The sequence below is a fragment of the Danio rerio genome, chromosome 19, assembly GCF_052040795.2.
Source record: "Danio rerio strain M-AB ecotype USA chromosome 19, GRCz13ab, whole genome shotgun sequence".
Classification (NCBI taxonomy): domain Eukaryota; kingdom Metazoa; phylum Chordata; class Actinopteri; order Cypriniformes; family Danionidae; genus Danio; species Danio rerio.
The window spans coordinates 49907501-49924089 of record NC_141039.2 but is presented as its reverse complement, the minus strand read 5'-3'; the positions used below and the strand labels follow the sequence as shown (position 1 = coordinate 49924089).

The 16589-nt window shown below is 36.1% G+C and overlaps 2 protein-coding genes across 5 annotated transcripts in view; both read right to left on the bottom strand.

The window, feature by feature from the left end:
* Nucleotides 1-7150, bottom strand: part of ext1c (exostoses (multiple) 1c) — a 97650-nt gene extending 90500 nt beyond the window's left edge. For 2 of the 4 annotated variants that reach the window (XR_015515895.1, XM_087294382.1), the window contains exon 1: nt 7038-7150. The gene's annotated coding sequence lies outside the window, so the exon portion shown is untranslated. Of the gene's footprint in view, nt 1-6188; nt 6346-7037 lie in introns of those variants that run through there. The other 2 variants (XR_015515896.1, XM_087294383.1) reach the window with 1 other exon arrangement.
* Nucleotides 7151-8455: 1305 nt separating this feature from the next.
* tpmt.2 (thiopurine S-methyltransferase, tandem duplicate 2) overlaps nt 8456-16589 on the bottom strand; it is an 11664-nt gene continuing 3530 nt past the window's right edge. The window contains exons 4-10 of the mRNA NM_001033586.2: nt 16385-16517; nt 12969-13021; nt 11697-11771; nt 11281-11366; nt 10823-10867; nt 9717-9851; nt 8456-8821 (exon numbers count right to left, since the gene is read on the bottom strand). Of these exons, the coding sequence (NP_001028758.2) occupies nt 9733-9851; nt 10823-10867; nt 11281-11366; nt 11697-11771; nt 12969-13021; nt 16385-16517 (511 nt within the window). The 3' untranslated portion in view covers nt 8456-8821; nt 9717-9732. The remainder of the gene's footprint in view (nt 8822-9716; nt 9852-10822; nt 10868-11280; nt 11367-11696; nt 11772-12968; nt 13022-16384; nt 16518-16589) is intronic.

The window sequence follows — 16589 nt, the reverse complement described above, 5'->3', positions numbered from 1 at the left end:
CAGCATATGTTTTACGCAGCGGATGTCCTTCCAGCTGCAACCCACGACTGGAAAACACCCATTCACATGGCCAATTTAGTTAATCAATTCCCCTATAGCGCATGTGTTTGGACTGTGGGGGAAACCGGAGCACCCGGAGAAAACCCACGCCAACACAAGGAGAACATGCAAACTCCACACAAAAATGCCAACTGACCCAGCTGAGGCTTGAACCAGCGACCTTCTTGCTGTGAGGCGACAGTGCTAACCACTGTGCCACCCACTCAAACAAATCATATCAAAATGATTTAAACATTACACACATATTCTGATAAAACTACGATGTTTTCCGAGCTCAGATGTTTTTAAACGTGTCATGTGAGACTCCAGCATAATATCAGGACACCATAAACAGCAGCGTGTGATATCTTCTCTGTACAATTGGGTTATTAAGACGACTCCATCATCTTGAGCACCCGCTGCTACCCTCATGTTTTAATTTGTGGACAACAATAATTACCAGCAGGCTTGATTAATTATGTCTAAACAATATGCTCTCTCTCTCACACACACACACACACGCGCGCCACGAAGCCTAATTATCCTGACAAACAGGATGGGCAGAGACAACTGGAGCTTATCAGAAGCAGTAATAACTCGCTGAATAACTGGATTTAAGTGTCACAGATCTGCATCACCATTATTAGTGTTTGACTGGCTGAATTTTGTAAACTGTTAAATTGGCTCACAAATTAATATGTTAGTTGAAATGATTCGATCACATCCGTTCAGCAACTCACTGATTCAGATGATCCATCTGGAGTGAGTTTTAAATAAACAACTCACTCACGACTCACAAACAATTCAGTGATTCAAATTATTCTTTCAGTGAGTCTCCAGTCAACAAGTCACTGATTCAAACGATTCATTCAGAGTGAGTCTCCAGTTCAACAAGTCACTGATTCAAATGATTCATTATGAGTAAGTCTCCAGTTTGACAACTCACTGATTCGAATGATTCATTTAGAGTGAGTCTCCAGTGAAAAACTCACTAATTCAAATGATTCATTCAGAGTAAGTCTCCAGTCAACAACTCACTGATTAAAACGCTGCCTTAAAAGTGAGTCTCTTGTATCTACCTTACTCATTAAAACAATTTGTTCAAAGTGAATCTCCAGTAAATAACTTACTAATTCAAATGATTTATTCAGAGTGGGTCTCCAGACCAGTCAACAATTCAAATGAATAAGCTAATGTGAGTCTCCAGTTTAACAACTCACTGAATGATTCAAATGATTAATTTATAGGAAGTTTCTAGTCAACAACTAATTGATTCAAATGATTCATTCATAGTGAATCTCTAGTCAACAACTCACCAATTCAAATTATTTATTCAGAGTAAATCTCCAGTCAACAACTAATTGATTCAAATGATTCATTCATAGTGAATCTCTAGTCAACAACTCACCAATTCAAATTATTTATTCAGAGTAAATCTCCAGTCAACAACTAATTGATTCAAATGATTCATTCATAGTGAATCTCTAGTCAACAACTCACCAATTCAAATTATTTATTCAGAGTAAATCTCCAGTCAACAACTCATTGATTCAAATGATTTATTTAGAGTGAGTCTTCAGTCAACAACTCACTTAGTCAAATGATCCATTCAGAGCAAGTCTCCAGTTAACAAATTACTGATTCATTCAAAGCGAGTCTCTAGTCAAAAGCTTACTGATTCAAATGATTAATTCAAAGCGATTCTCCAGTCAATATCTCACTGATTCAAACAATTCATTCAGAGTAAGTCTCCAGTAAACAACTCACTAATTCAAAGGATTCATTCAGAGTGAGTCTCCAGTATGGATGCATTACAAACTGGCTAAAAGATTTATTAAAAACTGAACATAATGGTAATTTAATGTAAATTATTGCACATAGTAGATATAAAACTAATGTTTTTACACACATTACATTATTTTATATTATGTTTATGTTAGTCAGCACATGTTTACACATCTTTGATTAATTTTTGATTTATTTGTTAAACACTAGGATATGAGTGTTATTATTTTCATTTTTCAATTATCAGTATGGTTATTAGAGCAGGGCAAGTGATGCAATTATCTTACTTATTAAGCACTTTTAATACCCAAATAGTCTATTTCTGTACACTGTAAAATGCTCACTTACATTTTTAAGTGGAACCAATTTAACTCTAAAAGTAATTTACTCGCATCAATAAAAAATAAGTCAAAAACTTACTAAAATAAGTTATAGTGGCATATATTTCCTTATTTTCTTATTATTATATATACTGACTTATTATCATGCCATTTTTTACTGTGCACTTTGACAAGTGAATCTGAAAAGGACGGCTTTATATTTACACTGGAGTAATATTTCAGCATGGTATCCGCACTTCAGCTCCTGATTTGTGCTGTTGGTCCAGCGCAGATGAACTCATATACATTCTGTTATATGATGCCATGCGGTGAGTTATGAGAGCCCGTCAGAAGGGCTGAAATTCCTGCCATTTTTTGCATCGGTTTCCCAGCGCTTTCAGCTCCGCCGCAGGGGCGTACACTTCATTCACGGCACATTGCGCTTTCATAATAACACAAAACTTATTTAGATGCCAAGGCCAGTAGTGAGGCTCTCAGATAACTCATAAAATCCTATTAGTGCCCTGAAACAGATTTGATAGTTTGTTAAATCTTTAACCAACTACAAGGTATCTTGGGATCTAATTAAGAAGACAATGGATTCAAATGCTGTGATGATACCGATGCACCTCTGAGCCGAGATCACAGGGTCTACTAAAGCATTTACACAAATAAATAACCATGCATTTACTTTAAATAAAAATAATACATATATGATATATAATAATTTAGATGCAGCTCACTGATGAGAAGATGAAGGATGTTTACTGTATGATGACCGAAATGGCTTTAAACACCAAGCAGGTGTAGCGGAGGCCAGCTAGTGTGTGCTGTGCAGGTAAACCTCACTCCTCTGAACTCTAAAGGTGCTTTAGCGACAGACACTAGAGGTCATGGTCTTTAGCCTCCTTGGTAGAGCAACTGACTCCCATGCGAAAGGTTGCTAGTTCGGTACCAGCTCGGAGCAGGTTGGGTGGCGTAGTACTGGCGGGGTTACATTGGTGCCATGACCCGGATGGGAGTGAGGTTTACGGGGGGTGAGTGTAACGGAGGCCAGCTAGTAGGTGCTGTGCAGGTAAACCTCACTCCTCTGACCTCTAAAGGTGATCCAAACACTAGAGGCCATGGCCTTTAGCCTCCTTGTTAGAGAAACTGACTCCCATACGCAAGGTCACCGGTTCGATACCAGCTCTGAGTGGGTTGGGTGGTGTAGTACCAGCGGGGTTACACAGGCACAAGACATCAACATAACATCAAATTGAAGTTGTACCCTAACATCATGGGGACGTTGCATTATGTTTGGAAATGAAAATCGGGTTGACATCACAATTCAACCTCAGGCCGCTGTCAATGGCCAACGTCCAACCTAAAGTCAACCAAATACCAACGTCTAATGATGTTACAGCTTGACACTATGATGTCTATCAGATGTTGGATTTTGGATACCATACCTGATGAATAAATGTCAGTATTTGACGCTGGTTTAAGATGTTGGCTGGATGTTGGATTTTGGTCACTTTCTAACAACCTAAAATCAACCAAATATCAACATCATTTGACGTCATTATTGGACATCAAAATAACGTTGTCCTTATATGCTGGCTAGACATTGAATTTGGTCACCTGACATCACAACCTAAATCTAACCTAATATTAACTTCCAGGGCCAGAGTGGAACTCCTTCAGCCCTGGAGTTTCAAGACTTAGACCGGCCCGTCAATTCACCACTGACTATATTAAATTAAGCTCATTTCCAATTCAGTTTCTAATGACACTGTCACGTCTTTTTCCAGGACACATCGGCTTTAGAACTTCAAATGTTTTTTTTTTATAAATATGAGAATATTAAAGAGCAGCTAAATCTCCAACACTGTTCTTTAAAGCACCACAATGTCCTTTCCTGCAATATCTGAATATATATTCTCTGCAAAATTCTTCCAGTCTTTTGTAACTGTGGTCACACACACAAAAAAAAAAAAAAAAAAAAAAAAAATATATATATATATATATATATATATATATATATATATATATATATATATATATATATATATATATATATATATATGTACACCTATAAGTAACCTAAACAGTATTATATTGTATGTCTTAACACTAAAAATTAAAAACACATAATAATAAATACTCAGGAGAGGTTCGAACTCGTGTCGGCGGCATCGTAACATGCTGACCACTGAACTTTTTAGATTTCTGATCAAGTTTTGTCAGATTTATTAATGTAGTGAATCGTCTGATTTTAATTGAGCAGGTGTAATATTCATTAACATTAATTATTCAAATTCTTATATTCACTAAGGTGGCGCTGTTTGGGGTTGAATGATAGTCTCATCATTAACCTGCATGCTGCATTTTGCAAACAGAGCTACAAGAAAATAACTAAAAAGAGCGGCGCTGCTGCAAATTTATCAATAAAAAGAGTGAGGCTATGGTCAAATAAATAAATCAATGAAAACAGTGCGACTGCTGAGAGTGCAAGCTGCTAGGCACACCGGCCCTCGCGGCCAAAAAAAACAGACCGGCCCACCTGGAATTCTCCCCGTCCTCCCGATCTGGGCTTGTTAAAGTCTAATGACGTTGTTTGCCTGCTGGGCAATCACTAAATGCACTACAGAATGTTACGTTTACACACACATCCACAAATGACATGTAAACACATCAGCTTTTTAGGCTACAGCTACTACTCTTGCCACTACTCTTGAGCCACTACTCTTGAGCCACTACTCTTGAGTACTTTTGAAAGCTTTAATTTCACTCATACTTTGAGTAATATTTACAGCAGATACGTTTACTCTACTCGCACTCATATCTGTCAACACTCCCGTTTTTCCCGTAATTCTCCCTTATTTTACAGTTCTGTCCCGCTATGATCCTGTAAAAGTATGTTCCCATATTTCTCCCGGACTTTCAGTCTTTCTCTGTAGGGTGGCAAATAAACATTAAAGAGTCGAGCCACCCTATACGCAACCTATACCGCCAAACCGCAAGGGGCCGCGCCTTGCTCTTAAATATGAGTCTGTTCTGTGCTGTTCAGGCACGAAAACACTTTGAAATAAACATAAAAACAAGTGTTGTCTCCTGTTCATATGCAATCCTCAAAACCTTTATATAGAGGTGCTCCATATTGATAAACAGACGCTGTTTTCCAAACGGATCATGATTTGAAGCGGAGCAAAAGTCTGGGTTTTGGGTGCATGTTTAAACAGACATATACACATAATTAATAATATTAATATCTAAAGATGTTGATCTTGGTGAGTTTATTTTTTTTCAAACACAAGTAATTTCGTCCTAAATCAGCATAAACAGTTAGGAAAGCAGTCGAAAGCTTTCATTTCAATGATGTGTGCATTTTTAAAGTGATTTAATGTATTCAAACGAAAAAAATCTAAATAAATCATTCATTCGTTGCTCTTTAATCAGATTGTGTAGGTTATACAGTGAAGAAACGGCTAATGAGATTTGATTCAATTTCATAACAGCTCTTCATTTTAATAAGCTGAACTGTTTGCTAATTTATTTGCTGCTGATGTATACTATTTATTTTTTCTTTTGTAAATAATAATAATAATAATAAAACATTATTAATAATAATAATAAAACATATTACTAACCATTTAACTGTTTATTTATAATGAAACAGCTCCAAATTAGCATAGTAATTTGGGGATTTTTTAAAGGGGGTTGGGGAATGCCTTATTATGGTGGGCATATCACTTATTTTCACTTACTTAATTTTTTCTCTCCATCACTGCTAGTCATTATAAAGTGTTACCCAGGATGGCTCATACATTTGACTTTGACTGTATGTGCATGTATAATTTACAACAAAAGTGCACTGAAAGCATCAGCAATCTAATGTTTAAAATAAAAATAAAGTGACACAATAAACATTTTTAAAAAAAGGTTGCATTGTCATTCATCCATCCCGACACTGTCCTACATGCTCTTTACATCCACCATTGCGTACATGTACTCCGCTCCCGCTTGTTTCACCATAGTAAATTGCTAAATAAAGTGCGTTACCTGCTGTAATCAGGCTTGCTGTCTCGTTATCATCATCATCATCATCATCAGATACTGAACGCTTCCTTTTCTCCACAGTCTATTCACAATAATACAGTGCGTGATGCAGAAACACCCATGACACACACACACAGACTCTCCTGCTGCCGTCAGATCCCCAGTGTGTGTGTGTGTGTGTCTCTCCCTCTCTCTCTCTCCCGCTTTACCAGCTCTACAACCTGATTGAGTTACATCGCGCGCGCGCACGTAATCTCACACCTTTCCCCGCGTGCACTCCCCCTCTTTAATGACACACTCACGCACACATTTGGCCCAAATATTAATATTGCACTCATGCACAAATGATCCCGAGGCTGAATGGTCGCCTTTAATACAATGCACGAGTCTTGCGTATCGCTAAATGAACTGCGCGCGTCAGATGATAATGATGTGCATGAATGAGATGAGAAAGGCGTGTGTGTATGTGTGTATGCATGTGTGTGTATGCAAGCATTACGCCGGCAGACGCGTTAATATTTCAGCGTATAGGAGATGCCGCTGCATTCTGGATGCATTTTGATAAGGAAACAATGGTGGATACCCTTGGGTGGATGCATTACAGCTCTATATGATCGTGATTCAGGGGTGTATGATAATAATAATAACAATAAATTAATTTAAAGCGGCTTTGGTGAAACTCAAGGTCACTGTACAGCAGATTTATACAAATTAATTCAACAACAAACCAGCAGTATGGAAAAGAAAATGACCAAAAACGACCATGCGAAATGGAGCAGCGCAGTAATAAGCAGGATAAATGGAGTGAAATACACAATGCACAATGCAGAAGAGTGTATGGCAGCAGCTCACCGTGAAGTTCAGGGCTGGAATCCGCGCGCTGCTGTCCGGATCCTGCTGTCCAGAGGTTGCAGATGGAGATTGTCCTCTAGATTAGTGCAGACGGAGGTGTACTGTAGATCTGCGTGGATCGGCGTCAGCGCACGGGGCTACATTGTTCATTTTCTCGCATCCACAACAACACTCCTGTAGCCACGCCCACTGGCGCTTCTGATTGGCTCGCAGAGTCGGGGTGCTTCGCGCGAGCTCATTTAAGGAAAACAGCGCACATCTGGACAGCTAGAAGAGATACAGCTGCGGCCGGAAGTTTTGATGTTGTTTATTAAATTACACATCAATTGTATTTTATTTAGCTTACGTTTACCCCAACTCTAAACCAAACCATCAGAGTAATGTAAAAACAGTATATTATTTATTATTTATTAAATTACACATTAATAGTATTTTATTAACGCCTAGTGGCCTACCCCTACCTCAACCCCTGTAAAAACAGCAATTTTACCAAGTATTATTCATATTACTTATTAAATGAGACATTAATTGTATTTTGTTAACATCTACCCATACCCCAATGCTCACAGTAATGTATAAACAGTAATTAAAACAAGTATTATTAACATTATTGATTAAATTTCACATTAATTGTATTATATATCTACCCCTACCCCCAAACCCCCACAGTAATGTAAAAACTGTAATTATACCCAGAATTATTCATATTATTTATTAAATTACACATTAATTGTATTATATTAACATCTACTCCTACCCCCAAACCCTCACAGTAATGTAAAAACGGTAATGATATCGAGTAATATTCACATTATTTATTAAATTTACCATTAATTGTATTTTATAAATGTCTACTTCTACCCCAACCCTAAACTCAACCATCAAAATAATGTAAAATCAGCAAATAAACAAATATTTTATATATTATTTATTAAATTACACAATAAATTGTATTTTTATTAACATCTACAACAATCCCAAACCCTCACAGTAATGTAAAAACAGTAATTATACTGAATATACTGATTAGACTGAGTGTGGGTCTCAACTGATTAATATTTTGCCTTCTATTGGTTGCAAAATAAAACCAATAAACCATGTGCCAAAATAAACTAGAAACTATTACATGTGCGGATTTTATGGTTAAAGGGCACCTATTGTTTGTTTTTCTGAACAGCCAGTTATTTTAAGCTCATTTCTATGAATGTGCAAAACTTACCATTAATTGACATGTGTTTGCTTTTAAAAAAAAAAAAAAATATATATATATATATATATATATATATATATATATATATATATATATATATATATATATATATATATATATATATATATATATATATACATATATATACAGTAAGACACTCAATCATTAGATTAATTTATAGTAAAATTAGCTGTAAATTCAGTAGCAGTGTCTCTGAACAGAAGTGTTTATTATGCTACAGCATCGTGTTAAAGGCAGAAGGGTATTTTTGGCACAATTTATGAATAAAAACGCGCATGTGCAGATAAAAACTCGCCATTATGTCAATCTGCTTCCCTCTTGTGGCCAAACTGAGAAATCGCATGATAAAATGCTCTGAATCCAGTTTTAAAACACACACAAGATATCTCAAAATATAATAATTTAATCAATTATTTTACAATCATGTTCAAATATTAAAATAGCAAAAATCTGTTATTAAAATTGGAAAATAATTGCATCTTTTCTGCATCCTTATTTGTGAGTCCCTTATGCATTTGTTGCTGTTGTCAAGTGATGAGTTTGTAACGCTGGTCTGGGCTGCGTTTCCCAAAAGCATCGTAAGCCTAAGAAGTTCGTAGAAATGATCGTACGACTGATCTTAATATTACGGTCTGTTTCCCAAAAGCATCGTAACTTAAGTAGCACTTGAAAATCTTCGTGGATCTACGAGTGCTCTGGAGTAATCGTAAAGCCTTAAGTGCATCGTAAGGAGACAGAGTTATGAGGGCACCTGCTGGACAACCGGCAAATTGCACCTACAATTTACTTCTCTTCAAAGTCATTATTCATTTTATTTGTACGTATATCTCTATTCATTTATATTTTCTACACATTACACAATTCAATATACAAATAATAATAATTAATAATTAGGCTAAACTTTTCAAAAATAAATGTAAGAGCTTATTTATTTATTTATTTATTTACTTATTTATTTATTTTGATGTGAGATAAGCAATTTTTGATAAAGAAATTGATAAATAATTCTACTTAATTAAGGTTTCATATAAATATCGAAAATGATGCTGATGTCATTTCCGGCAAGGACTGTTAGAATTAGTTTTATGCGAGATTGGAGCAAGACAGTGTTTTTACAGTACGACATTTCCAGTTAATTTATGTTTTTAAACTGGCTCAAAAATATATTTTTTTTATGTTATTCGAGTTGAATATACATTCACACAAGTAGAAGAAGAATTATATGGATTGCTATAACATGTGCAACAATAACGAGCCATTCTATAGCGTGACATTTCAGCACTTAACAAACGGATAGCGACTCCTAAGTTGCACTTAAAGCTGGGCTACGTGCAATTGTGTTAAGTGCATTTTTGGGAAACGCACGTGAAACAATAACGAACGTTCGCAAAATGACTCGTAGAAAACGCTCTTAAGTGCTAAGATCAATCGTTATCGGGAAACGCAGCCCTGGTCTGGTGATGATTACTGAGTTTTAGTAGTGAGCAGGTAAAGTTTCTCTGTGAGTGAATCCAGTCCCCAGGATTTGTGCCCTTCCTCCAAGCCACCCACACTCTGCAGAAGATCAATATTACAGCTTCCTCCTGGAAAAACAGAAAACATTACTGGATAAATTACGCAGGAGTAAAGCAATTCATGCATAGTAATAATAATACATAATAATAACAAATATTACATAATAACACAATATTAATACATATAAATAATACATGATAATATTAACAAATAATGCATAAAAATTACATAATAATAATTGACGAATAATAATAATAATAATAATAAATAATACCATAATAATAGTAATGAATAATAATAACAAATTATGAAAAATAATTACATAAAATGAATACATAATAAGAATTATTATAACCATAATGATAAATAATAATAACAACAAATAATAATATAATAACATATAATAATAAAAAACGAATAACACATAATGATTACATAATAAGAATAATATTAAATAATAATAATAATAATAACAAATAATGCATAATAATTACATAATACAAAATAATAATACATAATAACAATAACAAATAATGCATAATAATTACATAATACAAAATAATAATACATAATAACAATAACAAATAATGCATAATAAAAATTATTACATACTAATAGTAATCAATAATCATTACAAATCATGCATAATAATTACATAATAATAAAAACAAATAACAGATAATAATTACATAGTAATAAATAATAACAACAAATAAATTTATTAATTTAATACAAACAAATGATGCACAACAATTACATAATAATACATAATAATAAAAACAAATAATGCATAATAATTACATAATCATAATATTATTTATAATAAATAATAACATAATTATAGTAATAAATAATAATAACAACAAATACTGCATAATAATTACATAATAATATTAAATAATAAAAACAAATAAAGCATAATAATAAATAAAAAAACAACAAATAATTACATATTAATAGTAATAAATAATGATAAAATTAATAATAATAACAACAAATAATGCATAATAACAAAAACAGCCCAGTGACCAACACTCACCGAATACAGTTTTTATGTCGTCTTCTGACACGAAGAATGGTGGACCTGCAAGTCAGATGTTATTATTGCATATTTTTTTATAAACATTTCAACCATTAGTAACATAAACATAGCAAAGCAAACCAACAGGCGATAATATAAATACTTTACAATGCTAATGATTGAAAATCAAATTAATAAAATATTCCCCTTATTATTAATATATTATTATTATTATTATTATTATTATTATTATTATTATTATTATTATTATTATTATTTATTTATTTAATTTTCACTAATTAACATTGTAAAATATTTATATTATCGTCTGTTGGTTTGCTTTGCTATGTTTATATATATTATGTCAAAACAAATGTTTATTTTTGATGGATTAATCTTTAATTAATTAATTAAATTAATTAATTGATTAATTAAAGTTTTTGCACATCATTAATTGTAAGTGAATAATCTTGTACCTTTATAAAGCTCAGGGTTATATTCCAGCGTGTCCAGCAGATATCTGCAGTCGCTGCTCATTAAAGACACAAGCAGACTCGCATACCTGCAGGAGGAAAATACAGTTACACTCATCAATACATGATCCATTCATTTACTTTCAGCTTAGTCCCTTATTTATCAGGGGTCGTCACAGCGGAATGAACCACCAACTATTCCTGCATATGTTTTACACAGCGGATGCCCTTCCAGCTGCAACCCAGTACTGGGAAACACCCATACACTCTCATTCAAACACACACTCATACACTACGGCCAGTTAAGTTCATCAATTCCCCTACAGCGCATGTGTTTGGACTGTGGGGGAAACTGGAGCACCGTATCGCCCCTAAATAAATAAATAAATACAGATGTTAAATATTAATTTAACACTTACTTTTGCCGATCACATGGGTTTATAGCCACCAGTGCTCCTCGATCCCAGATCCCTCCAAAGTGTCCCGCAACAGCACTGAATATATGGACAAAATCACATCTGGTTATGAACAGTTTCAGTATTTTTGCTTATGTTTGCTGTTTATTTACGGTGGTGAATTGCATTATGGGATGTTGCTCTCGGCTCTGTCCACTTTTGATGCTATAAATTCAACCTCTACAGTTTAACAAAGTGACGTTTATTAACATTTTAGTAGCTTTAAATACTATAGTGTAAAATAATTAATAATATCTAGAGAAATAAGTCTGCACAATGACAGAAAATGTGCTGCACTTTCATTAAGGTGTTTGTAGTGTAATGTACAACATCAACACAGACAACACATCATAAGATCAAGACCCTATAAGGCATTTCACAGGTTAAGCGCCCCCTGCTGGCCCCTGTGTGCGCACACACACACACATACACACACAGCAACAAACAAGCTCAACACAGCATTGCGCTATTTCTTTTATTCTTTTCTCACTCGGGAGTCGGGAGCGATATTGCTAGACGGCCCGCTTTTGTCCCAAATTAAACCCGTTACCGACCGCTCCCGCCATTTATTCGGAAATTAATGCAGACCTCTACCTAGCATTTCCCATGTGGTCTACCATCCAGGTACTGACCAGGCGCAGTGCTGCTTAGCTTCAGTGGGTGAGCATGTGAGAGTTGCAGAGAGCTAGCTGCCGGCAGGACACAATGGCTTGTGTTGTCTCTTTGTGTCATGTGCACTCCTGTCTATTGTCCAGTCCCACCCTCCTTGTTAACCCATTATTAGTTCATTCTGTTCACCTGTGTGTTTGTTAATTCTTTCTGCTTATATTCTCCTCATGTCTGCTGTACCTGTTCATCGTTGTTTATTCCTTGTCCAGCCCTGCTCTTCCCTGCCAGCTCAGTCAGGTTTGTTGGCTTATTTGTTTTGTTAATGTTTTCTCCCTCGGGGAATATTGTTTGTCATCTTTTTGTTTTATTTTGTAATAAACACATGTTTTTGTCCCTGCAATTGAGTCCTCATCCTTCCCCAACCAAACTTCTGACAGCCAATGGGGTAAGCAAAATAGTCACGATTTCACTTTGAAATTGCATTCATTTGCAGATTATTCTGCTTGTTTTAATGAGAAGCTCACTTAATTTTTACCCGTTCTGAAAACAGCACAATATATTTTACTTCATTTTCGCAGTGTGCTTTATATGCTTGCTCATCTATAATTAAGACGTTTAAAAGCATACCTGGAGAACTTGTATAAATCACACTGATAGATGGAGATCTTCCCATCTGTGCTCTGTGAACAAGGAAAGTGCATTAGTGGAGAGGACAAAACCCTGATGCATTAATAAAAGCTGAAGCGCTGCTCAATAAGAGTGATGAATGCTATCAGGACAATTACTATTCTTACTTATATATATATATATATATATATATATATATATATATATATATATATATATATATATATATATATAGTCCAAACAAATGTGCTATAGGGGAACTGAATGAACTAAATTGGCTGTAGTGTATAAGTGTGTGTGTGTGTTGAGTGTGTATGGGTGTTTCCCAGAACTGGGTTCCATCTGCTGTGTAAAACCTATGCTGGAATAGTTGGTGGTTCATTCCGCTGTGGCGATTCCTGATAAATAAGGGACTATCAAAAGGAAAATGAATGTATTTTTGGAGATTTGAGAATCATTCAGTACATTGTAATATATGTTGTTATTATTATTATTATCTGTTTATTTCTGGTGGTGAGTTGCATTATGGGATGTTGATCTCTGCTTTGTCCACTTTTAATGTTAAAAATTCAACTCAACAGTGACTTTTATTGATATTTTAGTAGCTTTAAGTAATATCATGTAAAAGAAATAATAATATCTAGAGAAATAAGTCTGTAAGATGACAGAAAATGTACTGCAGTTTCATTAAGGTGTTTGTAGTGTAATATACAACACCAACACAGACAACACATCATAAGGCAAATCACAGCATAAATAAATGTGTAAAAAATAAAAATAAAAACAAATAATTACAAAATACGCCAAATAAACTGCTTATATACGGATATTTTTTATAGTGTAGATGGGATTTTGCAACCCAGATTCATTCTGAAAACGTACCTCTATATACATTTCTGAAGACAACATGTCAACATGTCAACACAGGCTCATTCTGAAAACATAGTTCCGTGGACGTTTCTGGAGACCGCGATTTATGTAGTTGGAGGTACGTATGGCTGCATTTCATTTTTTAAGCGAACACTGCCGGGCGGTGTGACGTCATTCCTTTTGCCGCTTAACGGCTGACCGCTTACCTCCGTGTGGGGGGCTGTCCCGCAGCAACCAGTTTGTCCAGCTAGCTTGTCGTGTACGTCGGCGGACTTGAGACGCAGAAAGAAGTTGACTACGACAACGAATACGACCGGGTTCGAGTCCGGGGAAGAGCCGTTCCAGAAATCACGTAGGACAAAAACAGAATCCAAAAAATAAAATGAACGAGTAACGAGGGCTTTTCTTTTTCTGGACGGCTTTTGTAAACCTACGATTGGGTTTAGGGAAGTAAGTGGGCGGGCAGGTCAATTGGTAAAATTGGTTGGGTTTAGGAAAGGAGGAGGGTGGGTCAGCCGATTGGCCGGTCACACAGTCAATCATTCAGTCAGTCAGACAGTGGCCTCTGGTGGGTTTATGCGAGAACAGCGTAGGCACGAACGGCACTCATGAGAGACATTTGAGATGCAAAAAAACGCACACAGTGACCTCTTGCGGATTCGCGAAAACAAAAACTGCTAAAATATGTATCTCCCGAGACCTATTTTGCAGTCACAAGACTACGTTTTCCGAATGAGCCTTGGTTGAATGGTGAAACATGACCTTATTTTTGCAATTTTTGTTTTCCGAGAATACACGAGAGGCCGCTATGTATGCTAGGCTTGGGCGGTATTACGGTATTATGGTTTACCGCGGGATCTAAAAATAGCAACGGTGTCAGTTTCAATACCGTTATACCGTCATAAAATATTAAATATCCTTTATTTAATGCCTACAAAAAACGTATGTGTGGTTGTCATCACGGGACAGTGTGGAGGAGAGAGGGAGAGGGAGGGGGAGAGAGGGAGAGGGGGAGAGGGAGGTGACGTGACGTGACGAGTCGCACTTCAAAGTGTCCTGCAGTTTGGCAGTATTTACGGTTTCGACTGAACAGAAGGGAGACGTGGTTAATATGAACGAGAGGTCTGCATTAGAGCTGAAGATCTTTGCCCGAATCCGAACCCTTTGCCCGTATACTCTGTCACCGAATGGTGACAGAGTATACAGGCTAATGGTGGCATTATTCTTTTAATATTCAGCTTCACCGTCGCCTTAATGCCAGATTGTGAAGAGAAGTGGCGAAACAAATCTTGCACAGCCTTTATCTTAATTTCGTTATTGCCAAAATACCCGTCATCATTTAGAGTTTATTTTAATTTGATTTGTTAAGCAAGATTTCTTTTCATTGGTGCGTTAGCCAATTTAAAGGCTAAGAGTGCTGAGACGTTTTGATGTTACAGAGGACTTATTTTATTTTTTTGTTTCAACTTCCAAGTGACCTATAGTCTACGTTTGTTACGAATAAATGATGTTAAAACATATAAATGACTCATTCTTGAAAAAATGCAATAGAGCTGTGTGCATGAGCACATTTGAACAATGTCGGGCTGTAAACGAGTTCAGGCTTTATAAAGCTGTCAATCAAAATGTACCTGTCGGACTCGGGACCTGCATTCCCGCTGCAGTACCGCGGGAGCCGGACAGATTTCTTACGGTGTGGGATTAAATTTTTGAATAAATCGCGGGAGAGATGTGTGTGTGTGTGTGTGTGTGTGTAAGAGAGAGAGAGAGAGAGATGCTGTGCATCGCTTGGCGCTCGCTCGCTCTCTCTCTCTCTCTGACCGCGAGCCTAAGGTCGCATAGAAGGTATTCAGTTTCTGAATGGTTTAGGCTCAAGCCAACAGTTTGGTGATGCTGTCTGAGCCTCACGTCATAATTTTTTTATTACGCCGGTAATACCGGATACCGGGGTAAAATATGGAGGCGGTTTGACGGTATCAAAATTTGGATACCGCCCAAGCCTAATGTATGCTCTTTCAGATCTCAAATTTCTCTCCCGAGTGTCATTCGTGCCTGCTGTTCTCGCATAAACCCATCAGAGGCCACTGTCGACTGACTGACCGACTGACTGACTGACCAATCGACTGACCCACCCTCCCCCTTCCCTAAATAAAACCAAGACTTTTCTGCAAAAAAGAAAAGCCCTCGTCTGATTTTTACCACATTCTCACCCTGATATTTACTTGTTTATTTTATTTTTTGGATTCTGTTCTGTACATGGCGAGCCAATGACACAAACTGGTTACAGCAGGAAAGCAGTCAATACAGAGGTGAGCGGGGAGCTGATAAGCGCAAAAAGGAATGGAGTTATACCACCCCATATCGCTCATTTAAAAAATGAAATGCAGCCATGTGTACCTCTGGCTACATAATTCGCAGTCTCCAGAAATGTGTATAGGGCTACGTTTTCAGAATGAGCCTATGTTGTGATTTTGGATGCTCAAGAAAGAATCTCAGTGTATGATTTATGGATACTGTAATGCTTTCTGGCTGATTTTTTCAGATACCTTGAAAAGCTTTGCTCCAGGAATATCTGCCACAGCTTCTTCATTATACTCCAGATTTTGCTCTTGAAAAAACTCTTTAATTCCTTTTTCAGAAATGTCAACACCAACAACCGTGTGCCCCAAATCAGCCAGCCTGAGAAGACAAACATGAGCATTTCAGTGAGCTTTAACGGTATTCGTTTATAGCAAAGCATTATATGCTTAC